Source organism: Doryrhamphus excisus, linkage group LG14, assembly GCF_037039965.1.
Source record: "Doryrhamphus excisus strain RoL-2023G ecotype Guam linkage group LG14, RoL_Dexc_Guam_v1.1, whole genome shotgun sequence".
Lineage (NCBI taxonomy): Eukaryota > Metazoa > Chordata > Actinopteri > Syngnathiformes > Syngnathidae > Doryrhamphus > Doryrhamphus excisus.
Window position 1 is genome coordinate 2,315,890 of NC_136370.1, and position 27,143 is coordinate 2,343,032.

At 40.5% G+C, this 27,143-nt stretch overlaps 1 protein-coding gene across 1 annotated transcript; it reads right to left on the bottom strand.

Annotated features, from left to right (window-relative positions):
* Positions 1 to 170: 170 nt before the first annotated feature.
* Positions 171 to 26,101, bottom strand: galnt16 (UDP-N-acetyl-alpha-D-galactosamine:polypeptide N-acetylgalactosaminyltransferase 16). Its single transcript, XM_058078484.2, has 15 exons — positions 25,337 to 26,101; positions 22,049 to 22,230; positions 20,988 to 21,086; positions 20,846 to 20,913; positions 16,842 to 16,907; positions 15,902 to 16,023; positions 11,410 to 11,497; positions 11,127 to 11,211; positions 8,307 to 8,410; positions 6,700 to 6,826; positions 6,521 to 6,613; positions 4,866 to 4,949; positions 4,428 to 4,554; positions 4,175 to 4,291; positions 171 to 724 (listed from the first exon to the last, which is right to left on the bottom strand). The coding sequence occupies exons 1-15, from the start codon at positions 25,556 to 25,558 to the stop codon at positions 581 to 583; spliced, it is 1,728 nt and encodes a 575-aa protein (XP_057934467.2). The 5' UTR covers positions 25,559 to 26,101; the 3' UTR covers positions 171 to 580.
* Positions 26,102 to 27,143: the final 1,042 nt, after the last annotated feature.

The following is a 27,143-nucleotide window of genomic DNA, read 5'->3' on the forward strand; positions in this document are numbered from 1 at the left end:
ATGAGTGAAATACATTATATAAAAAACAATAATAATAATACTAACGTACCAGTATATAATTCTTCTAAATATGAAAATAAAAATGGGAAAAAGTGTTTTTTTCATATTCCTGTATTTATGGCGGGTGTTCATAATTTGGACAAAACATCACAATGAAACACCTGTGACATGTTTGTTACGACATTTTTATTTTACAATCAACATGTAGTACTTAACACACAAATAATAACGAGCAAATATATAATATGCTTGTATTTACATTGTTAAACTCCATAGCAGGATAGAAGAAGAGTGAAGACAAACAAACAGGTGGGTGCTACCATGCAAAACAATAAATAATCATAATCTCCTGGGAGAGTCAAGCTGCTCGGATGCTACTTTTTGAGTCACTTCTCGTTATTCCAATCCAAAGCAATCGGCGATGAACACAAAGTTTGGTTTACGTACAGCAGAAGAGCCACGGCGTTCTTTAAAAAGACAAAGAAGACCTGGACGCTTCTCACTTCTCTTCCAGGACGGGAAGTCTCACTCCCAGCAATCCCGGCTCACCGGAACGTTCTCCTTGTGCCGTCTCCTCGCCTCAGGTGATGACCTGTGGCTCCCAGGCCTGGCTGGCCACCTGGGGGCGACACTGGGCAACGACCGGGGGTCCCGAGGGGCTCTGACTGTCCAGGCAGAATCCGCTGACGGTGTGCTGGAGGGCGGAGCCTTTGGGTTTCCATTTCTGCAGAAAAATGGAACTTCCTCAAGATTGTGTAGTGATGTAGTCAGGGAAACCATGTGAATTTACTTTAGCCAGGGGTCTCAAACACGCGGCCCGCGGGCCAAATGTGGCCCGCAGGACACTAGTTTGAGGCCCCCGCCTTGATATGAAAGTTTATTGTAAAGTTTGATATGGATGCTGTATGGTATCATGTACCCAGAAAAAATTATTACGTTTGATTCATGTTCATGTTAAAGGTTAAATAACTGTTAATAGTTATCCTCCCTATCCGTGTGGAAGTGGTAAGTTTTTTATATGGATGCTGTATGGTATCATGTACCCAGAAAAAATTATTACGTTTGATTCATGTTCATGTTAAAGGTTAAATAACTGTTAATAGTTATCCTCCCTATCCGTGTGGAAGTGGTAAGTTTTTTATATGGATGCTGTATGGTATCATGTACCCAGAAAAAATTATTACGTTTGATTCATGTTCATGTTAAAGGTTAAATAACTGTTAATAGTTATCCTCCCTATCCATGTGGAAGTGGTAAGTTTTTTATATGGATGCTGTATGGTATCATGTACCCAGAAAAATTTTTTACGTTTGATTAATGTTCATGTTAAAGGTTAAATAACTGTTAATAGTTATCCTCCCTATCCGTGTGGAAGTGGTAAGTTTTTTATATGGATGCTGTATGGTATCATGTACCCAGAAATTTTTTTTACGTTTGATTAATGTTCATGTTAAAGGTTAAATAACTGTTAATAGTTATCCTCCCTATCCGTGTGGAAGTGGTAAGTTTTTTATATGGATGCTGTATGGTATCATGTACCCAGAACAAAATATTACGTTTGATTAATGTTCATGTTAAAGGTTAAATAACTGTTAATAGTTATCCTCCCTATCCATGTGGAAGTGGTAAGTTTTTTATATGGATGTAATATGTAATGTAATATCGGTCCGTCTGGCAACACCTAGCTTGTTCCTCCTATAGACTTAGTGATGTTTTCCAATGCAAAAAAAGGTTGAAAAAGACGTATTTAAGATTGAGCTTCCTGTGATTGCGTCTCATGATTTAGTGCAATGACGTTTTAGTTGGTTATCTCGGCCAATGAGGTCACATGGTTTATTATTCCGGTCCAATCATGAGCCGCTTTTGAGATGAGCTAAAAAAGTGACGGCGCTATAGCAGAACGTAAAAAGAAGCTAATCTAATCAAGTGAAAAGTGTGGAATATTCCACGGGTTCGTACATATGTTTCCACTTAATAACTCCCTACGGTGTCATAAATCCCCCCTCGGAGCAGATGCAGGTTCAGGAGGGGGGGGGGGGGTGAGGTCATGGGAGCGCTCTGCGGGGTCACGATTGTAACACGAAGGACTCTCCAGGCGGCGGAATGTTCCGGTCCTCACGGTGACGACGTGAGCCTTCAGGCATCTGCTGAAGCTGGAATCTTATCTCTTTCACTCGTTCCATCCCGGCCATTTTGGACTGATTTTTCAAGGCACACAGATCATTGTGTCCTTGTAGACATGATGTATACCCAAACAAAGATTAGACTCATCTTTCACCAGGGAAAAACGTTTTTCCTACTGGAATGTTGTACTCTGATAACGAGGTTTCAGATAACGAGCTTTGCGCTTTTGGAATTGATCCCTGGAAGAAGTTTGGGATGACTCTGAATGTTTTTTCCTTATATGGGCATGCCCGAGTACAAGCTGTACAAGCTGAGTGGCGTACCCGGAGGATTCAATTAAAACAGACCGTTTCGGAAACTGGAATAGGTGTCGACTATGGAAGCTCCAGAAAGCTGAGTGTGCAAGTCAATGTGTGGCGCTGCTCTACAGGAGTCCACAAGTCAATGCAAAGGGCTCACAGTGAGCATGGCAGGCGTTCGATGCCGTTTCTCTTCTTGGTTGCTACTGAAGTTAAGCACGTCATGCTATTATAAAATATAATATAAAAATAGTGCAGACCTCACCAGGGTTCAATTCCCAGCCTCGGCCATATCTGTGTGGAGTTTGCATGTTCTCCCCGTGCTTGCGTGGGTTTTCTCCGGGTACTCCGGTTTCCTCCCACATTCCAAAAACATGCTAGGTTAATTAGCCACTCCAAATTGTCCATAGGTATGAATGTGAGTGTGAATGGTTGTTTGTCTATATGTGCCCTGGGATTGAAAAGCGGTACAAAATGAATGAATATAAAAATATAAAATGCTTTTGGACTAAAACTCTCTTCTATTGTGGAGTTGCATCATCACCCCTTTGTGCCTCTTATGGAACAGTCCAAGTATGTCTTTGGTTGTGTGTGACGTCAGCACATGGATATAAAATGATTGACAGCGGACCATTTAAAGCCTTTCAACATCACATTTTAACCATTTTTTTACTGGCATTGACTGCAGTGGACTTCAAAGGGCGGAGCTAGACCATGCAGCGTGTTGATTGGTGGACAGAGAATGGTCCCTCCCAAGATGTTTTATTACTGCGTGTTGAAAAACAAAACCCAATAATAATAATAATAATAATAATAATAATAATAATAATAATAATAATAATAATAATAATAATAATAATAATAATAATAATAATAATTACAATAATAATTGTTATTATTGTAATTAATTATTATTAATCATCATTATTATTAAATAATAATTATAATAATAATAACAATAATAATAATAATAATAACATTTATTATTTATTATTATTATTATTAAATAATAATGACAATAATAATTGTTGTTAAAATTGTAATTAATTATTATTAATTATCATTATTATGAAACGATAATAATTATAATAGTAATAATAATAATAACAATATTTATTATTATTATTAAATAATAATAATAATAATAATAATAATAATTGTTGTTATTATTGTAATTATTATTAATCATAATCATTATTAAATAATAATAATGATGATTATTTTTACTATTAAATAATAATATAATAATAATAATTATTAATAATATATAATATATACATATAATAATTATTGTTATTACTATTAAATAATAATAATAATAATAATATTATTAAAATTCAGGATTGAAATGAAAGCAGGAGGATAAAGGAAGCCAAAACATAAGGTTCCTAAAATATAGGTTATTACTTACAACTATATTATTAATAATAATAATAATAATAATAATAATAATAATAATAATAATAATAATAATAATAATAATAATATTGTTGTTCTTATTATTATTGTTGTTATTCTTCTTATTATTATTATTATTTAATAATAATGATAATTAATAATAATTAATTACAATAATAACAACAATTATTATTGTAATTATTATTTAATAATAATAAATAATAAATATTGTTGATGTTATTATTATTATTGTGGATAATAATAATAATAATAATAATAATAATAATAATAATAATAATAATAATAATAATAATAATAATAATAATAAAAGCACACGCAAAACCAGAACAGACCTGTCGCGGCTCTTTGCCGTTGCAGGGTTCCATCTTGACCTTTGACCCGGATGTGAAGACCGTGATGGCCAGGCAGAGATCCTGCTGTCGGATCAGCGGCTCGATGAGTTCCCACCTCTGCGGGATCACAGAACTCCGTTGGATTTTGGCATCCGCACGGACCATGAAAACAGCACACGCTTGGCAACGCAACGCGCTTGGCAACGCAACACGCTTGGCAACGCAACACCCCCCCCAGTGGCTGATTCCTGACCTGCGACTGGGGCCTGATGCCGCCGACCCCCCTGCACTCTGCCAGGCCCAGGCCATCCGTCCCGCGGGTCTCCAGGCACAGAGCTCCTTGCTTGAGGATGCTGGACACGGCGTCCTGCTCAGGAACCCTGGGAGGAGAGGAGGGAGGCGGGTCAGCGTTGTGTTCAATGACTCCAAGGCTGGCGTGGAGACGCACGCCACACGGAGAACACAGCCCAGAAGGCGGGGCTTCCCTGGAGCTGATATCAGGCATGAATCATCATGGCCACCACCGAGTCGGGGCGTGATGACACCCCGTATGTTTGCTTACTTAACACGCCAAGAAATTTTTTTAAATTGAGGCCGTGTGTGAGGACACGATGAGGCAGGTGTGATGACGCATCCATCCCAGAATGCCGTTCACCACCACTCAACACAATCACAAGTGTTGGACTCATACCGCAGCTCGGGGTAAACGTTCTCCATGTACCAGCGGAAAGGCTTGCAGTTCAGCTTCCGTCTCAGCGTCAGGCGGTCGGCGATGCTGCACGGCGACCCCAATAAGGAGGAGAAAGGCAAAGAGGGCGGGGTTAACGAACGAGATAGACGGAGAATGAACGAATAAAATAAAACAACACAGTTGATGTTGCCATATATCACTATATTGACACTTACTATGGTACCCATTATGGCATTGGATGCTCATATCACCCAGTACTTTGGTACGGGACAAAATAATTTTAATTTTAATTTTAATTTTAATTTTAATTTTAATTTTAATTTTAATTTTAATTTTAATTTTAATTTTAATTTTAATTTTAATTTTAATTTTAATTTTAATTTTAATTTTAATTTTAATTTTAATTTTAATTTATTGTTACAATTAATTGTTTATTAATTGTTAACTGTTACATTTGTTCACTTCCTGCGTTCCTAATATAGTTTAAATTAAAATTTAAAAAATGTAATTTAATATTTATATATTTTTATTTATATATTTTATATATTAATAATAATAATAATTATTATTATTAAATAATTTTAATTTTAATTTTAATTTTAATTTTAATTTTAATTAATTGTTACAATTAATTGTTTATTAATTGTTAACTGTTACATTTGTTCACTTCCTGCTTTCCTAATATAGTTTAAATTTAAATGTAAATGTCATAAATAATTAAATAAAGAAATAAATAATTTTAATTTTAAAAGTAATTTAATATTTATATATTTTTATTTATATATTTTATATATTATTATTAATAATAATTATTGTTATTAAATAATTTTAATTTTAATTTTAATTTTAATTTTAATTTTAATTTTAATTTTAATTTTAATTTTAATTTTAATTTTAAATTTTTGCAATTAATTGTTTATTAATTGTTAACTGTTACATTTGTTCACTTCCTGCTTTCCTAATATAGTTTAACTTTAAATTTAAATGTCATAAATAATTACAATTAAAATTTAAATGTCATAAATAATTAAATGAATAATAAATAATTGTAATTGTAATTTTAATTTAAAATGTAATTTAATATTTATATATTTTAATATTATTATGAATTATTAGGAAATAATTTTAATTTAAAATGTAATTTAATATTTATATATTTTAATATTATTATTAATTATTATGAAATAATTTTAATTTTAATTTTAATTTTAATTTTATTTTAATTTTAATTTTAATTTTAATTTTAATTTTAATTTTAATTTTAATTTTAATTTTAATTTTAATTTTAATTTTAATTTTAATTTTAATTTTAATTTTAATTTTAATTTTAATTTTAATTTTAATTTTAATTTTTGACTGGAACTCACCGGTCACAAAATCAGGTAGGAAACACTTATTGCCAAAATGAGGAAATTGTCCAATCCCGTTCTTAGCAGTAAATATGACAAACAGACATTTTGTACATGATGAAAGCATGTCATTAGAATACATGTTGCCATTGTGTAACTGTGCTACAAATGGGTTTATAATGGAAGTCAATGGGACTGTTTTGTCCTCCAGGGACCCGAAAGGGTGTGAAATGTGGAAATGTACTACTTTTCTTAGAGGGGTGTGGAATTAAAGGTAAAGTACGCCAGAGGGTTAAACAGACAAACCTGCCAAAGGCTTTTCCCTGGGCTGAAGGCCTGGCTGAGTAGTAGTACTGCTTGTACTCGTCCATCCACACCTCAGCAGCACGCCGCGTGTTCCTGCACACACACACACACACACAGATGTCATACTTGTATGTTGGTACCCCCCAAACCCCCCCACGACGTGCCACACATGCACCCACTTGATGTAAGTAAGAGCGTTGCCTTCAGGGAAGTCGTACGGGTGTCTCTTCCTGAACACGTGACCCACGCGGCTGCAGGGCAGGATCTCCAGGCTGCCCCCGCACATCCACACCCGGAACGACAGTTCTGCAGGCGTGATCAACAGGCTGCATGAAATATGTCGGCTAAACGTTTTAAGGACTGGTCGGGCTGCTGGACACGTCTGCAGCGTCCAAGAGTCATGACGACATCACGTAGTCATGGCGAGGAAGAACTACTTCCTGCACCGATGGAGGGATGGAACCTCTTGTTGGCGCTACAAGACAGCCTTGCCCGTTGATTTCATATCAAAGAAAAGTATGCACAATATACAGGAAGTACAACAACAGAGAATGTACATTAGTGCCGAGTGGGCCAGTTCCACTCCAAACCCACAAGAGGGCACTATAGTGAAAAAAGTGGTGGTGATGCAATGAATGGGCATTTCACGTCTAATCATTTTTAAAGGGTTGTAAACTACTAAACTTCTATGCTCAAACTATGAAAATATTCCAATTATAAATCAGAAATTCCTCCGTGGCGGAAATGGACTTGTTGGTCATGGTTGGGTCTGGAACCAATTAACTGTGAGAAATGAGGGATTATTATATAATGTTCATGTTTTTGGATGGCGCTAATGAATATTAATTTTTCCAGTGATTCCCAAAGTGTGGGCCGTGTAATATTTTAAAATATTGAAAAATATTGCATGATTAAAAAAATATTTATAGGCCTAAATAATAACCTGTTGAGTGTTATTGACCTGTCACAATATTTTAGGAACCTTATACAGTTTATGGTTGGAACGTAGCTTTCTGGTCATCATGGCAGTCTTGAATGCAGTTATGAAAAGTATAAGAATTAATTCTGTCTTGTGTATAATAATAATAATAAGTAATTAATTTATAATGAATTAATAATAATAAAATAATTAATTAATAATCATTATTATTAAATATAGTATTTAATTAATAAATTTTATTAATTAATTTAATTATTAAATATCAGTATTTAATAATAATAGCCAATAATTATTATTATTAATATATTTAATAATAATAATAATGACTATCAATTAATAATCAATAATCATTATTACTACATATTATTATTTAATAATATAACTAACAATATTTTTATTATTATTAAATATTAATAATAATAATGATGATGATTATTAATTATAAATCAATTAATTATTGATTACATAATAATAATAATAATTATTATTATTATTAATATTATTATTATACCCAAGATAGAATTAATTCTCATACTTTTCATAACTGCATCCAAGGCTGGCATGATGACCAGAGACCTACGTTCCAATCATAAACTGCAATAATAATAATTATTATTATTATTAATTATTATTAAATAATAATAATTATTATTATTGTTGTTATTATTGTTGTTGAATAATTATTATTAATTATCATTATGGTTAAATAATAATAATTATAATAATTGTTGTTATTATTATTTGTTGTTGTTGCTGTGTGAGTTGGGTTCCTAAAACATGGCGACAGTAAAAACAGCAGCGCTGCATGGTTAGTAATTTCCCATTTCGACATATGTTGTAACTCACCAAAGTTCTCCCCTCCCCAGATGTCCATGTGGGTGTCGTACTGCCCCAAGTGGTTGAACCAGCTCTTGTCCATCACAAAAATGCCTCCGGCAATGACAGGAGTCCTAAAAGGAAGTGACTTCTTTAACAACGGAACACGGAGGTATCGTTCTAAATATCTACTATTTGAAACAGAGACAAAGAAAAATAAATATGCAAATCGGCCTGTCACCATAACAACTTTTTGCTGGTCGATTATCGATTGTGCTGCAGCATTTTTTAGACTATTTTTTCATCAATCATATGCCATAAAGTTCATGCCATATAACCGTATTGAACTGGAGTGAGCGACACCGTCTGTGTGCACGCAGGAGCGCCCTCCTGTTTTTAAGAAACTACTGCCAAAGATCCTCTATATGACAAGAGTGCCCTGCTGTTTTTTTATGACAGGACTGGCCTGCTGTATTTGAGAAACTCCTGCCAAAGATCCTCTACATGACAGGAACGCCCTGCTGTATTTAAGAAACTACTGCCAAAGATCCTCTACATGACAGGAACGCCCTGCTGTATTTAAGAAACTACTGCCAAAGATCCTCAACATGACAGGAGCGCCCTGCTGTAATTGAGAAACTACTGGCAAAGATCCTCTATATGACAGGAGTGCCCTGCTGTTTTTAAGAAACTACCGCCAAAGATCTTCTACATGACAGGAGTGCCCTGCTGTTTTTAAGAAACTACTGCCAAAGATCCTCTACATGACAGGAGCGCCCTCCTGTTTTTAAGAAACTACTGCCAAAGATCCTCTACATGACAGGAGCGCCCTGCTGTATTTGAGAAACTACTGCCAAAGATCCTCTATATTATAGGAGTGCCCTGCTGTATTTGAGAAACTATTGCCAAAGATCCTCTATATGACAGGAGTGCCCTTCTGTTTTTAAGAAACTACTGCCAAAGATCCTCTAAATGACAGGAGTGACGTGCTGTTTTTAAGGAACTACTGCCAAAGATCCTCTAAATGACAGGAACGCCCTGCTGTATTTAAGAAACTACTGCCAAAGATCCTCTACATGACAGGAGCGCCCTCCTGTTTTTAAGAAACTACTGCCAAAGATCCTCTACATGACAGGAGCGCCCTGCTGTATTTGAGAAACTACTGCCAAAGATCCTCTATATGACAGGAGTGCCCTTCTGTTTTTAAGAAACTATTGCCAAAGATCCTCTAAATGACAGGAGTGACGTGCTGTTTTTAAGGAACTACTGCCAAAGATCCTCTAAATGACAGGAACGCCCTGCTGTATTTAAGAAACTACTGCCAAAGATCCTCAACATGACAGGAGCGCCCTGCTGTAATTGAGAAACTACTGGCAAAGATCCTCTATATGACAGGAGTGCCCTGCTGTTTTTAAGAAACTACTGCCAAAGATCCTCTACATGACAGGAGCGCCCTGCTGTTTTTAAGAAACTACTGCCGAAGATCCTCTATATGACAAGAGTGCCCTGCTGTTTTTTTTATGACAGGATTGGCCTGCTGTATTTGAGAAACTACTGCCAAAGATCCTCCATATGACAGGAGCGCCCTGCTGTTTTTAAGAAAGTACTGCCAAAGATCCTCTATATGACAGGAGTTGCCCTGCTGTATTTGAGAAACTCCTACCAAAGATCCTCTATATGACAGGAGTGTCCTGCTGTATTTGAGAAACTCCTGCCAAAGATCCTCTAAATGACAGGAGTGCCCCGCCGTATTTAAGAAACTACTGCCAAAGATCCTCTATATGACAGGAGCGCCCTGCCGTATTTAAGAAAGCACTACCAAAGGTCCTCTATATGACAGGAGCACCCTACTGTTTTTAAGAAACTACTGCCAAAGATCCTCTATATGACAGGAGTGCCCTGCTGTATTTGAGAAACTCCTGCCAAAGATCCTCTATATGACAGGAGTACCCTGCCGTATTTAAGAAACTACTGCCAAAGATCCTCTATATGACAGGAGCGCCCTGCCGTATTTAAGAAAGCACTACCAAAGGTCCTCTATATGACAGGAGCACCCTACTGTTTTTAAGAAACTACTGCCAAAGATCCTCTAAATGACAGGAGTGCCCTGCTGTATTTGAGAAACGACTGTCAAAGATCCTCTACATGAGAGGAGCGCCCTGCTGTTTTTAAGAAACTACTGCCAAAGATCCTCTATATGACAGGAGTGCCCTGCTGTATTTGAGAAACTCCTGCCAAAGATCCTCTATATGACAGGAGTGCCCTGCCGTATTTAAGAAACTACTGCCAAAGATCCTCTATATGACAGGAGCGCCCTGCCGTATTTAAGAAAGCACTACCAAAGATCCTCTATATGAAAGGAGCGCCCTGCCGTATTTAAGAAAGCACTACCAAAGGTCCTCTATATGCCAGGAGTGCCCTACTGTTTTTAAGAAACTACTGCCAAAGATCCTCTATATGACAGGAGTCCCCTGCTGTTTTTAAGAAACTACTGCCAAAGATCCTCTATATGACAGGAGTGTCCTGCTGTATTTGAGAAACTCCTGCCAAAGATCCTCTATATGACAGGAGTGCCCTGCCGTATTTAAGAAACTACTGCCAAAGATCCTCTATATGACAGGAGCGCCCTGCCGTATTTAAGAAAGCACTACCAAAGATCCTCTATATGATCTTCCCTAATCTCCTCATGATGACAGGCCTATGAAACTGCATGCAGCTCCCCTGTAAGTTAAGGTCACCAAAGGAGTTGAGGAGAGAGAACAGGAAGGAGTTCATGACATTTAGGGCGGGTCTACATGCGTTTCCATTGACCCGGCCTGAGGCAAACTTGATTGGATGCTAAGAATGAACCTGATTGGCTGCGTCGGGTCACTCCTGGCCATTTTTTGCTCAATGGGGATCTGTTCCCATTTAAAATGGAGACTCCAGTCGAAGCCTGTTGAGAAAGACACAAAAGAAGAGGCGTCAGTCACGACAGAGAGAAGAGGAGCAGAGGAACGTTCTCATGTTGTGTTTCCAACATGCTCTTGGCGCCGTTCCGCGCATCATGGGGACTTCCTACCCCCCCCCCCCCCCCCGCCCCCCCCCAGCTGTTTTTCCAGCTGTTACTGTGTGGGATTGGCTGCTCTCTGACCTCCTCTCAGATCAGCCGAGGCTGCCAAGTAAGCAAAGTTGTCCAGGCTGATGACATCGATGATGGGGCTGACGACTCGCGTATGCTCCTGAAAAACATCAGAGGAAGGAGTTGCATCAGCACCGCGTTACCGCGTTACTAAATACTGTCACTAAAATATCATAATCAAATCATATATTTACATATATTTCAGATGACAGTAATATTTGTCATTCTGCATTCATGGCTCTGCAAATCTGTTTTTAAGAAACTACTGCCAAAGATCCTCTATATGACAGGAGTGCCGTCCTGTTTTAAAGAAACTCCTGCCAAAGATCCTCTATATAACAGGAGCGCCCTGCTCTATATGACAAGAGTACCATGCTGTTTTTTTATGACAGGACTGGCCTGCTGTATTTGAGAAACTACTGCCAAAGATCGTCTACGTGGCAGGAGCGCCCTGCTGTTTTTAAGAAACTACTGCCAAAGATCCTCTATATGACAGGAGTGCGTTGCTGTATTTGAGAAACTTCTGCCAAAGATCCTCAACATGACAGGAGCGCCCTGCTGTATTTAAGAAACTACTGCCAAAGATCCTCATATGACAAGAGTGCCCTGCTGTTTTTTTTATGACAGGATTGGCCTGCTGTATTTGAGAAACTACTGTCAAAGATCCTCTATATGACAGGAGTGCCCTGCTGTTTTTGAAAAACTACTGCCAAAGATCCTCTACATGACAGGAGTGCCCTGCTGTTTTTAAGAAACTCCTGCCAAAGATCCTCTATATGACAAGAGTACCATGCTGTTTTTTTATGACAGGACTGACCTGCTGTATTTGAGAAACTACTGCCAAAGATCGTCTACGTGGCAGGAGCGCCCTGCTGTTTTTAAGAAACTACTGCCAAAGATCCTCTATATGACAGGAGTGCGTTGCTGTATTTGAGAAACTTCTGCCAAAGATCCTCAACATGACAGGAGCGCCCTGCTGTATTTAAGAAACTACTGCCAAAGATCCTCTATATGACAGGAGTGCCCTGCTGTTTTTAAGAAACTACTGCCAAAGATCCTCTACATGACAGGAGTGCCCTCCTGTTTTTAAGAAACTACTGCCAAAGATCCTCTATATGAGAAGAGTGCCCTGCTGTTTTTTTATGACAGGATTGGCCTGCTGTATTTGAGAAACTACTGTCAAAGATCCTCTATATGACAGGAGTGCCCTGCTGTTTTTGAAAAACTACTGCCAAAGATCCTCAACATGACAGGAGTGCCCTGCTGTTTTTAAGAAACTCCTGCCAAAGATCCTCTATATGACAAGAGTACCATGCTGTTTTTTTATGACAGGACTGGCCTGCTGTATTTGAGAAACTACTGCCAAAGATCGTCTACGTGGCAGGAGCGCCCTGCTGTTTTTAAGAAACTACTGCCAAAGATCCTCTATATGACAGGAGTGCATTGCTGTATTTGAGAAACTTCTGCCAAAGATCCTCAACATGACAGGAGCGCCCTGCTGTATTTAAGAAACTACTGCCAAAGATCCTCTACATGACAGGAGTGCCCTGCTGTATTTAAGAAACTACTGCCAAAGATCCTCTACATGACAGGAGTGCCCTGCTGTTTTTAAGAAACTACTGCCAAAGATCCTCTACATGACAGGAGCGCCCTCCTGTTTTTAAGAAACTACTGCCAAAGATCCTCTATATGAGAAGAGTGCCCTGCTGTTTTTTTTATGACAGGATTTTTTTTCTGCAAATGTGCTGATTTTCCTCCAAATGATTCCATAGAAAACACAAAGTGGGTAATAATTTCTAAATATGTGATAATAGATATTAGCCATATAGCATGTATGTGCAAATATTTAAAAACACGCTCCAAAAATCCTGTAGTAATACATAAACCATCAATATGTACATTGCTGTAAATACTTAACAGAACTTATTGATCAGTACGGCGCTTTCTGTGCTTTTGAGTACTTATAACTGAACATTGTATACTTTCAAATGTGTGGTACTACGGTAGTAGTATTACAATGTAAAATGATGGTATGAAATAATAAAATAATGCCGGAGTTCGATACCCAGCTGTCCCCACTTAAAGGCTGCTATTGCATGGCTGTTTTAAAAACCACAATGGCGTTCATTTAGGACAAGATGATGGCCGCCAACACAGCCGAGGTCGGGATGCTCATGAATGTTACTCATCGGAAAACCTGTTTCTGATCAACAAGAAAATACTGTACGTTTGTAGTCCACTGAATCAGCCACAAAGTATTACTGACTGGGAACGTACTTCATGATGAGGTGATGTAAAACATGGCGACAGGAAGTTAAGTCACAGATGCTCCATGCTGTTTTAAGGACCTACTGCAAACACGCCTGTCAGAGATCATCTATCTTACAAGAGCACTCTGCTATGTTGAAGGACGGAAGGTTAGAAATATCATCAAGAATCTTAAGTATTACAGAAACCCTTCTTTTTTTAAGGACCTACTGTACTACTACTACAGGTAGTCAAAGATCCTTTATATGCAGTTGCTCCTTTTTTTTTAAGGACCCCACAGAAAGCTACTAAAAGATGCTCTACATTACAACAGCACTCAGCTATTGTTAAGGACCTGAAGTCAAACAATATAATCACCAAAGATCCTCTATATGACAAGAGTGCCCTGCTGTTTTTTATGACAGGAATAGCCTGCTGTATTTGAGAAACTACTGCCAAAGATCCTCTACGTGACAGGAGCGCCCTGCTGTTTTTAAGAAACTACTGCCAAAGATTGTCTATATGACAGGAGTGGCCTGCTGTTTTTAAAGAAACTACTGCCAAAGATCCTCTATATGACAGGAGTGCCCTGCTGTATTTGAGAAACTCCTGCCAAAGATCCTCTATATTACAGGAGTGCCCTGCTGTATTTGAGAAACTATTGCCAAAGCTCCTCTATATGACAGGAGTGCCCTGTTGTATTTGAGAAACTATTGCCAAAGATCCTCTACGTGACAGGAGTGCCCTTCTGTTTTTAAGAAACTACTGCCAAAGATCCTCTACATAACAGGAATGCCCTGCTGTATTTGAGAAACTACTGCCAAAGATCCTCTATATGACAGGAGTGCCCTGCTGTATTTGAAAAACCCCTGCCAAAGATCCTCTATATGACAGGAGTGCCCTGCTGTTTTTAAGAAACTACTGCCAAAGATCCTTTATATGACAAGAGTGCCCTGCTGTTTTTTATGACAGGAATGGCCTGCTGTATTTAAGAAACTACTGCCAAAGATCCTCTACGTGACAGGAGCGCCCTGCTGTTTTTAAGAAACTACTGCCAAAGATCCTCTATATGACAGGAGCACCCTGCTGTTTTTGAGAAAATACTGGCAAAGATCCTCTACATGACAGGAGCAACTTGCCGTATTTAAGAAACTACTGCCAAAGATCCTCTATATGACAGGAGCGCCATGCTGTTTTTAAGAAACTACTGCCAAAGATCCTCTATATGACAGGAATGGCCTGCTGTTTTTAAGATACTGCCAAAGATCCTCTATATGACAGGAGCGCCATGCTGTATTTGAGAAACTACTGCCAAAGATCCTCTATATGACAGGAATGGCCTGCTTTTTTTAAGATACTGCCAAAGATCCTCTATATGAAAGGAGTGCCCTGCTGTTTTTAAGAAACTACTCCCAAAGATCCTCTATATGACAGGAGTGGCCTGCTGTATTTAAGAAACTACTGCCAAAGATCCTCAATATGACAGGAGCGCCCTGCTGTATTTGAGAAACTACTGCCAAAGATCCTCTATATAACAGGAGTGCCCTGCTGTTTTTGAGAAACTACTGCCAAAGATCCTATACATAACAGGAGCGCCCTGCTGTATTTGAGAAACTACTGTCAAAGATCCTCTATTTGACAGGAGTTCCCTGCTGTTTTTAAGAAACTACTGCCAAAGATCCTTTATATGACAAGAGTGCCCTGCTGTTTTTTATGACAGGAATGGCCTGCTGTATTTAAGAAACTACTGCCAAAGATCCTCTACGTGACAGGAGCGCCCTGCTGTTTTTAAGAAACTACTGCCAAAGATCCTCTATACGACAGGAGCACCCTGCTGTTTTTGAGAAAATACTGGCAAAGATCCTCTACATGACAGGAGCAACTTGCCGTATTTAAGAAACTACTGCCAAAGATCCTCTATATGACAGGAGCGCCATGCTGTTTTTAAGAAACTACTGCCAAAGATCCTCTATATGACAGGAATGGCCTGCTGTTTTTAAGATACTGCCAAAGATCCTCTATATGAAAGGAGTGCCCTGCTGTTTTTAAGAAACTACTCCCAAAGATCCTCTATATGACAGGAGTGCCCTCCTGTTTTTGAGAAACTACTGCCAAAGATCCTATACATAACAGGAGCGCCCTGCTGTATTTGAGAAACTACTGTCAAAGATCCTCTATATGACAGGAGTCATATGCATGCGTGCAGATCATGCATGCGGATCATGCGTCCGGATCATGTGTCATGCGTGTGCATCACCTCTTTGACCCGCTGGATCATGGGCTGCAGCCAATCAGCGTTGACTTCACAGTGGCTGTCCAAGAAGGTCAAAATGGTGGCCGATGCCGAGTTGGCTCCTCGCACGCGGGATCGGATCAGACCTGAGGGGGGGCGGCGACATTTTCACAGGGTCATTGATGATGACGGAACGCCATCCTTGTTGACAAGACGATTTAGCACAACTGTGGCGAGCTGAGCTGTCTCGGCCAATCAGGCGGCCGTGTTGGAGTTCTGCATATTTGCTCCGTGACGCCGCGCCTGTCCTGCGTGATGAAGTGATGAGTGTAGTCAAGTGTCGGGCGGGGGGCCTCCCGGCTGCACTGAAGCATGCTGACACTCTGCCGCCTCTTGTTTGCGGCGCGGGAACGCGACACTTTGTGACACCTTTGAGCTAGCTAGCCACGTGACGGCGAGCGGGATTGCTGGCGTCACCGCAGCTGCTGATGTTGTGATGTTATTCCCGTGATGTTGTGATGTTATTCCCGTGATGTTGTGATGTTATTCCCGTGATGTTGTGATGTTATTCCCGTGATGTTGTGATGTTATTCCCGTGATGTTGTGATGTTATTCCCGTGATGTTTGTGATGTTATTCCCGTGATGTTGTGATGTTATTCCCGTGATGTTGTGATGTTATTCCCGTGATGTTGTGATGTTATTCCCGTGATGTTGTGATGTTATTCCCGTGATGTTGTGATGTTATTCCCGTGATGTTGTGATGTTATTCCCGTGATGTTGTGATGTTATTCCCATGATGTTGTGATGTTATTCCCATGATGTTGTGATGTTATTCCCATAATGTTGTGATGTTATTCCCATGATGTTTGTGATGTTATTCCCATGATGTTGTGATGTTATTCCCATAATGTTGTGATGTTATTCCCATGATGTTGTGATGTTATTCCCATTCCATACACTCACCCTCTCTTCTGCCGTTCCGCAGGCAAAGCACTTTGGGAATCTGAGCCAGCAGCTGGCAGTCGTCAGCTGGGAAGTCAAGCAGAGGGAGACGTGTTAGCATGGAGGATACGACAAAACATCCTTCACTTGGAAAATATGTTGCTACAGTACACTGTGTTACAAAAGTGTGTACATTAGTATCTTACTGAGGAGTAGTACTATAAAAATGTACTGTAGAATCTCTCCCTCCCTTGCAACGCCCCTTCCAGTAAAGGATAAAGAAGTTCATTCATTCATTCATTTTCTACCGCTTATCCTCACAAGGGTCGCGGGGGTGCTGGAGCCTATCCCAGCTGTCTTCGGGCGAAAGGCGGGGTACACCCTGGACTGGTGGCCAGCCAATCACAGGGCATATATAGACAAACAACCATTCACACTCACATTCATACCTATGGATTAATAATTTGGAGTGGCTAATTAACCTAGCATGTTTTTGGAATGTGGGAGGAAACTGGAGTACCCGGAGAAAACCCACGCATGCACAAGGAGAACATGCAAACTCTACACAGAGATGGCCGAGAATGGAATTGAACCCTGGTCTCCTAGCTGTGAGGTCTGCGCTATTTTTATATTATATTATTATATTTTATAATAGCATGACATGCTCAACTTCAATGGCAACCAACCAACCTGTCTACATCAGGGGTCTCAAACATGCGGCCCGCGGGCCAAATGTGGCCCGCAGGACACTAGTTTGAGGCCCCCGCCTTGATATGTTTAATGTAAAGTTTGATATGGATGCTGTATGGTATCATGTACCCAGAAAAAATTATTACGTTTGATTCATGTTCATGTTAAAGGTTAAATAACTGTTAATAGTTATCCTCCCTATCCGTGTGGAAGTGGTAAGTTTTTGGCTATTTAAGTTGAAAGGAAATAACTTGAAGGCTACCGTTTAGGTCGCTAGCTCTCTAGTTTGCGAGTTAGCGTGCATGGATCCCTCCTCCTCCTCCTCCTCCTCCGCCCTGATAGCCATCCATCCTTCTAATCCTCGCTGATTGAATTTGTTCTGCGTACAAAACTGCTTTTGTGAGGCTTTGCAGTGTGTTCATGCATGTATGTATGTATGTATGTATGTATGCATGCATGCATATGTGTCACTGTGTGAAGTGTGTGTGTGCATGAAAGAGAGAGTGCATTAGCGTGGTGGCGGTGTGACAGCTGGTGTGTACTATGTGTGTACTATGTGTGTGTGTGTGTGTGCGTGCAGACTGATAACCTATCCTCATATGGCTCGGTGAAGGGGCGGCGACACAATATAGATTATAAATCTATAGATCTATAGGTGGGCACTAGGAAATCTAATACAAAAATTGCATAAATAAAAAGAAAGAAAAAATTAAAAAAATTAAAAAATTTAAAAAAAAAAAATTTTAAGAAAAAAAAAATAAAAAAAATAAAAAAATTGCATAAATGTACATTTAGTACTGTTGGATCTTAAGAACATCTTGGAAACAAGCATTAAAGCGAATTAAGCCGTTCATCAAAGCCTAAGACTAAACCTTGGCAAAAATATGAACTGTCGGGTATTCCCACTGTCATGATGTCCTGATGACAAAGGCCAAAAAGCTTTCTCTCTTTGTAGAGCAGCAATAGCAGGGCTTCTGGTGGCCTGCCGTTGCTGCTGAGGTTGACCTCAGTAAGAAACGTCTTCAAAGAAACAAAAAAAGGTCAAGTCATAGACCCTCAAAATGTCATCCGGAAGGATCCGATTGAAACCTAATGTTCAAATCCCGACCCAATCTTGTGTATCATCTCGTCTCGTGAACAGTACAGTGTTACCCTCGCTCCATCCTGGCCCTTTATGGTAATGGTAATGGTAATGGTAATGGTAATGGTAATGGTAATGGTAATGGTAATGGTAATGGTAATGGTTTAATTTCATTTGAACATGCATCAGATTCCAATTGAGTGCATCCCATAATCAGTTCCCAGTTCCACATGTCCAAAAGGAGTAGGAAGAAGCAAAGCTTATTAAATCCTACCCCTCCATCTGGTACTTTTACAATCACTAACTGTTATATTTGTTCACTTCCTGCTTTCCATAATATGGTTTAATTAAATTAAATTAAAAAAAATATTTAAATGTATTTAATGGAATTAAATTAAATTAAATTAAATTAAATTAAATTAAATTAAATTAAATTAAATTAAATTAAATTAAATTAAATTAAATTAAATTAAATTAAATTAAATTAAATTAAATTAAATTTCAGAGTTGAGTTTTAGCTTAGCATAGTTTACAGCCGCAAACAGTAGGTCGTGTTCGGGATGATTGCGCCAAAGCAATAAAAGCGATTAAGTCTGGTGCTTGTGCGTCACATCGAACATCACAGTAGCATTACTGACACCTAGCGACCAGTGTAGAATACTTCATATCGTCTTCGGAATGCCTTATGTTTGGTACTCTATTAGCCCATTTTTATGCTTGAAGATGCTTCATTTAGGCAAAACGTGTAAAAAAAAAAATCTATGCATATTTAATGACAAATAATAAGCCGTAGTCACAATTTTTTAATTATATATATTTTTGAAAAAATGACAGTCAAAGTGTTTCCTGGCATGTGGGTCGGTGTTGTACTCCCACTTTTTTCCACATAAAACCTCCAGTAGCGCTATAATAATAATAATAAAGCTGCTAATATGACATTACTGTTTAGATGTCCGTGTGTGTGTGTGTGTGTGTGTGTGTGTGTGATCCATGTAGGTCACCGTGTTGTTCTTGCAGACACAGCATGCATGTGGAGGTGATTACAGAGCGTGTGAAGCATTAGCTCATGTTGAGCTAACAGTGGTGGAACAATTAGCATCGTGTCATTATCCTTCCCCGTGCCGAGGGGATTGGCACGTCTCACGCTCCTTATTTACCGTTACAATTTTTTCACGATTGTTTAAACACTTTTTCTGAAAGGATGCCTCATATTCTCACAACTCTACACACAAATCCAAAAAAACACTCACATATTTCTGAAAACCCTCAATTCTCCTGCAAAATGAAACTTTACATCCAAAATGGTGTTTTGTCTCCAAATGACGCACATAAAACACTATATCAGGGGTCTGAAACACGCGGCCCGCGGGCCAAATGTGGCCCGCAGGACACTAGTTTGAGGCCCCCGCCTTGATATGAAAGTTTAATGTAAAGTTTGATATGCATGCTGTATGGTATCATGTACCCAGGAAAAATTATTACGTTTGATTAATGTTCATGTTAAAGGTTAAATAACTGTTAATAGTTATCCTCCCTATCCGTGTGGAAGTGGTAAGTTTTTTATATGGATGCTGTATGGTATCATGTACCCAGAAAAAATTATTACGTTTGATTCATGTTCATGTTAAAGGTTAAATAACTGTTAATAGTTATCCTCCCTATCCGTGTGGAAGTGGTAAGTTTTTGGCTATTTAAGTTGAAAGGAAATAACTTGAAGGCTACCGTTTAGGTCGCTAGCTCTCTAGTTTGCGAGTTAGCATGTGTCTGCAGTTGCGCAATATGTTGTAAATAAAAAGAGTATAAATGTGACTATAGTCGTGTTTTGTCATGTCTACAGGGCTCTAATAATGCTTTGTTCATTTTAATATGAAAAAAATCATTTGTCTACCCACCAACTATTTGTGGTTTCTTAAGTTTTTATTATTATTATTATATTTATTTATTACTGATTGATTGATTTTCTTTATTCTTGATTTGTTTATTTATTTTTCATCTTATTTTGTATAGAAAAATAAAAAGTAAGATATTTGAGAACAGTGGAATGTTTTATCAGAACTTTTATTGTAGAAAAATCGGAACCAAAGCAAAGTTTATTCATTTTTCTGTTTTTAATAAATGCGTTTTTTGTTTTTTTTTTTAAAACCTGATGCGGCCCAGTCTCACCCAGACCCGAGCTCCAGTGGCCCCCAAGTAAATTGAGTTTGAGACCCCTGGTTTAAACAATTGAGAAAAACAGTAAAGCACATCAACTCACCGTCCGTGCTGAAGTCGTCGATGAGAATGATTTCGTGTATGAGCTGCTGAGGACTCCTCGTCAGGACGCTGGTGGAGGACACAGTAAAGGATGAGCCGGACCGCATCCAAGCCACCCGATGTTGTCATTGGTCCTTCCTTACCTCTTGATGGTGCGCAGCAGCGTGGAGCGAGCCTCGTTGTGGAAAGTGATGATGATGCTGGTGGCGGGAAGGTCGGCGTCATAGTTGAGGGACGCACACCTGCGGGGAAGAAACGTGAAATGTAAATGAGCCAAGAAGACAAAAGCTAGTTTTTAACCTTCGTCTTGTGTTCGCTTGTATCATCTCTTCTGTTAACGGGTCGGTTTTGACCCATATTATGTATTAAATCAGATATAAAATACACTAAAAACAATAATTTACCATTAAATTTGCTTCTCATGTCTTGGTTACGGGCGGCACGGTGGTCGAGTGGTTAGCAAGCAGACCTCACAGCTACTAGACCAGGGTTCAATTCCACCCTCGGCGATCTCTGTGTGGAGTTTGCATGTTCTCCCCGTACATGTTTTCTCCGGGTACTCCGGTTTCCTCCCACATTCCAAAACAAAACATGCTAGGTTAATTAGCCACTCCAAATTGTCCATACGTATGAATGTGAGTGTGAATGGTTGTTTGTCTATATGTGCCCTGTGATTGGCTGGCCACCAGTCCAGGGTGTGCCTGATACATGTTTGTATCAGGTGCACCTTTTGGGTGTTAAGTTGCTATGTGATGAATTTAGTGCTGTTGGTAGTGACGACATCATAACTGTCACTGTACACTGGTATATTTGCACATTTACACATTTGGCACCGAGACCTCACAGCTAGGGGACCCGAGTTCAATTCCACCCTCGGCTATCTCTGTGTGGAGTTTGCATGTTCTCCCCGTGGGTTTTCTCCGGGTACTCCGGTTTCCTCCCACATTCCAAAAACATGCTAGGTTAATTAGCCACTCCAAATTGTCCATAGGTATGAATGTGAGTGTGAATGGTTGTTTGTCTATATGTGCCCTGTGATTGGCCGGCCACCAGTCCAGGGTGTACCCCGCCTCTCGCCCGAAGACAGCTGGGATAGGCTCCAGCTGTGGAGCTGTTATGTTATTCTCTTTATGCATTAAAATGTAAAACAGGTCGGACGCTAACACAAGAGGAGGGTTAAATGACCCCCCCCCTGGGGGCTCACCTGTAGTGTCGGGTGTCCCTGATGGTGCGCTCGCCCCCCAGCCGGTCGCTCTCCAGCAGATTGAAGGCGTGCTCCCTGTACGGGTCGTCTCCTGGCTTCAGCTGCTTCGCCGCCAAGTAGGACCGCTCATCGAAGGCGCCCAGCAGCTGCCCCGCCAGATCCCCCCGCGGGGGCTGGCTCACCTGACGACCGCAGGGTAAAATAATAAAATATAAATAAATTGGCCACTGAGCTCATGAAAATGCATGAAAAGCTAAGCGGAGTCGAATGGCTTGAACCTCGGTGATCCGTCATCAGGACCGCACCCCCGACCCCCACCCCCAAGCTCATCCAGGACGTTTCTCTCCGAGGATACTAAGACACAGAGAAGAGCAGCCGCTTCAATGTTGGCCGACTCCTCTGAATTAAACATGAAGCGCGTCTGCCGCCTCTTTCAAGTCGAGTTAAAAGACTCGACGAGTCACACTGGAATCGAACGTGGCTGGAGATGTCTGCGTGACGTGACGGAGACAAAATCCTCCTTCATCGCGGTTAACTCTACATCCCAACCTAGTGAGTCCATTTCATTCATTAATGGAATACTTTCATAGTTACTACACAGAAAGCCTGTTTATCCTTCTGGGTAAACATTAGAGACCTCTAGACATTATATAACACCCCTATAGTCACCTTTACACATACATTTAGCAGACATAATATCTGAAAATAAGCCATTTAAAAAATATCCATACATCCATTAATTTTCCTCCGCTTATCCGGGTCCGGGTCGTGAGGGCAGCAGTCTCAGTTGGGAAGCCCAGACTTCCGGGTCCCCGGCCACCTCCTCCACTTCCACTGGGAGAACACCAAGGCGTGTCCTAGGTCTGCCTTTTTAGGGGCCTTTTTTCTGCTGGGAAACCAGACCACCCACCCTTGACCGCCACCCAACACACAATGCACCAGACCCTTATGCTTGCCCCCGTAGGTGGTGGGTCTACGAGGGGCATTTAAGAAGACTTAAGAAGACTCATACCAGTATCTGTTGCTGTAAACGTGTTAGCTAATGCTAACTGCACCCACATAGCTATTTTGAGTGACATCAGAAACTGTTACATTTGTTCACTTCCTGCTTTCCAAAACCTTACACTGTATTATGGAAAGCAGGAAGTGAACAAATGTAACCGTTTTAAAGACGTGATTAATCCAGTTCAGTCTATAGTTTACTCAAAATTAATCGCAATTAATCACATATCCACAATTGAAAAATGATGTTGAAAAAGCCTGCTTTCCAAAACCTTAAACTGTATTATGGAAAGCAGGAAGTGAACAAATGTAACCATTTTAAAGATGTGATTAATCCAGTTCTGTCTATATTTGACTCAAAATTAATCGCAATTAATCACAGATCCACAATTGAAAAATTATGTTGAAAAGTCCTGCTTTCCAAAAACTTAAACTGTATTATGGAAAGCAGGAAGTGAACAAATGTAACCGTTTTAAAGACGTGATTAATCCAGTTCAGTCTATAGTTGACTCAAAATTAATCGCAATTAATCACAGATCCACAATTGAAAAATGATGTTGAAAAATCCTGCTTTCCAAAACCTTAAACTGTATTATGGAAAGCAGGAAGTGAACAAATGTAACAGTTACTGATTGTAAAAGTACCAGATGGAGGGGTAGGATTTAATAAGCTTTGCTTCTTCCTACTCCTTTTGGACATGTGGAACTGGGAACTGATTATGAAAAAAAAACGCATTTATTAAAAACAGAAAAATATATATATATTTTTCAGTGCTTTGGTTCCGATTTTCTACAATAAAAGTTCTGATAAAATGACCAAAGCATTATTAGAGCCCTGTAGACATGACAAAACACGACTATAGTCACATTTATACTCTTTTTATTTACAACATATTGCGCAACTGCAGGGTCTTGAGACACATGCTAACTCGCAAACTAGAGAGCTAGCGACCTAAACGGTAGCCTTCAAGTTATTTCCTTTAAACTTAAAAAGCCAAAAACTTACCACTTCCACACGGATAGGGAGGATAACTATTAACAGTTATTTAACCTTTAACATGAACATGAATCAAACGTAATAATTTGTTCTGGGTACATGATACCATACAGCATCCATATCAAAAACTTACCACTTCCACAAGGATAGGGAGGATAACTATTAACAGTTATTTAACCTTTAACATGAACATGAATCAAACGTAATAATTTTTTCTGGGTACATGATACCATACAGCATCCATATCAAACTTTCATATCAAGGCGGGGGCCTCAAACTAGTGTCCTGCGGGCCACATTTGGCCCGCGGGCCGCATTTTTGAGACCCTTGGTCTAAATCATCTTTCACGTATTGTTGCTAAACACGAGGCGTCTATGGGACCTTTAGGCTTTTGGAATCACAATGATGGCAGACCACATAAAGCTTAAATGTAAACAAACCAGAAAATGTTCAACAAGCCGACTCGGTCGACTGGTGGGCCTTGTCGTGAAGCCAAAGCTGAGCGTGGAGACGACCGAGACACACGCGTGTGCTTTATAAGACACATGGCACCAACATAGACATGTCCTGGTCTCCATGTCAGTGTGGGCGAACACGTAGCGCCATATCTATCGGCGTTTGTGTGAGGCCGCCACAGATAAATGCCACACTGTCAATGACTGTCTCTTTAAAACGCCATCCGACCTCTACGGGACTCCACAGGGAGGTGTTTGGGCTTTCTGTGGTTGTTCTCAGTTTGGTGACAACAAAGGTGAAGGACCTCCGAGAGCAAAGAGCGGCGCTTTGTTACATCATCAGGTCTACACGGTGATGAAGGATCAAAGGAGAACATTGACCTGTAGGATTTGGAGGAGGCGGCTTTCGTCCTTGCATCACTGTTATGCATGTCAAGGTGCGTTCACTGACACCTGATGAAACACAACAGCCATGCATGGTGCTGCAACTTACACTAATATTAGCTAGCAAAAGCACTGCAACGCAACACCCCCCCCCCCCTCTCTACTGGAGGGGGGGGGGGGTGTGTTCAATGTTTTTTCGCACAGGACTTACGGAAAGCCTCTTACAGGTACTTGCTGGGAGGCGGGGAGGAGGCGGGGAGGAGCCGGGCTCCCATGCAGGGGAGAGCTCGTCTGGAGCCGCAAGGTGGAATGCGCTAAAAGCGCACCCCGGCATCCAGCTGTGAGCCCTCGTCATCATCATCATGACCACCACGCAAACGCATCAACATGCAGCACACACACCCCCAACCGCCCCGGCCCCGGCCCCGGCCCCGGCCGCCCCTCACTCACTATAAGCGGGAGTGTCCTGTCGTCCCGGTGGATCTCCAGCCGCCCGGGCACCGCCTTCAGCCCGCCGTGGCCCCTGCTGCTGCCGCCGCTGCTCCCGCCGCGGCTCTCCGAGGACGAGGGCGACGACGCCGGAGGCTTGCTGTCCTGCCACAGGTAATAGAAGGTGCCCAGGATCCAGGCAACAGTCAGGATCGCGATGGCGTTGGCCCGAATCCTGCGCATGGTGAGCCCATACGGAGGGGCCCCGGAGGCGAGCCCGTTTGGTGCTGCGGAAGGTGCGGCGCGTCCTGCTCCTCCTCCTGCTCCTCCTCGCTCCGAGGCGATGAGCAAAGCCGCCTTGGCGAAAGGCGAGAAAAGCCTCAATGGGTCCGCGGTGAAGAGACGCTGCCTCCCCTGCCTGGATGCATGGATGGAGCTCTGGGTGGAGGCTGCGCGGTCCTAGCGCCGACGGGTTCTCTCTGCTGGACGGAAGCCACCACAGAAGACTCCTCAATCCGCTTTAGACACGAATAAAATTGCATTATGATGCCAAAAGTATACTGCTTGTCTGCTGAGGTGCCTTTGAGCACCGCGTGCTGGTGCGACAAATACTAAGACGTGATTAATCCAATTCGGTCCATAGTTGACTCAAAATTAATCACAATTAATCACACATCCACAATTGAAAAATGATGTTGAAAATCCTGGTGACTAATTAGCTGGTTCGATTAACTGGTTGCTGGTTCGATTCCCGTCCAAATCCAACTCTGCACCAGACTAGAAAGGAAACAGAAAAACAGAAGAGATGCTGAGCGTCTCCTTGGCGGCCGGGGAGCTCCGCCTCACACCCAGCCTGCCATCAAGAGGTCAAGGGGGGCCGAAGGGGGGTCGCAGCCACATCTGTCCACGGGCTGGGCCCAGTTGGTCCTCGTTGCTGATGTCCCTGTTGTCTCACGGCAAAGACGGCGAGGCCCCGCAGCTGCGGAGCGCGTCAAGAAGACAATAAAAGATGCGGCCGGGAGATTAGTGGGTGCACGCAGAGCCGCTGGTGAGAGCCAGGCTGCGGTTAGCGTGGAGGTTAGCGTGGAGGTTAGCGTGGAGGTCAGCGCCGTCCATCATCGGGCCAGAGAGGAAGACGTCCTCATTCCCTCCTCGGGCTGGAATGCGTTCTTAAAGACAGTGTCAGAAATTACACAGCAAACTAAACTAAATGTAGACACAGAGGAGCTCTTTACCGTTATTGACTTGTTGCTAGGCAGGATATGTTCAACCAGAAAGGAATTCATGACAGAAAAAAAAATCATAATGCAGTACCGATGTTTCACTATGTTTTCACTTTCAAGAGAAGCACAATGAGCATCTTTTATTTTACTTTTACTACGATACACTCTTCTGTGTGTACGCTAGCGGCCCCGCCTCCACCCAAGAGACAAACAGACCAAATAATGGAAAAAACGCACCAAGGTGTTGAAAGCAAACGCCCAGAGTGAACCCTCTTCCTGCCCGTTTGGAGGCCAGAGACCAGGATAAGATAAAGATATTGGGACGCACCCCAATGGCTAGAAATAAAAAGTATGTAAGAATTCTTTTTGGCTCAAACCACAAAAATATTTGTGTTTTTTTTTTCATTTAAAATACAAGTTTTAAACCTACATGTGGAGACATTTTTATTCTTTTGATCTGAAACACCTTTTTTTATTTTTTACAAACCAAAACTGCATATGGAGAGCTCTAATTTGGGATTTTTTTTTCAAGAAATATCTTGTGTTTTTTTTTTAATACAAAAAAACGATTCATTAAAATGTTATTAAAATAATTACAATAAAAA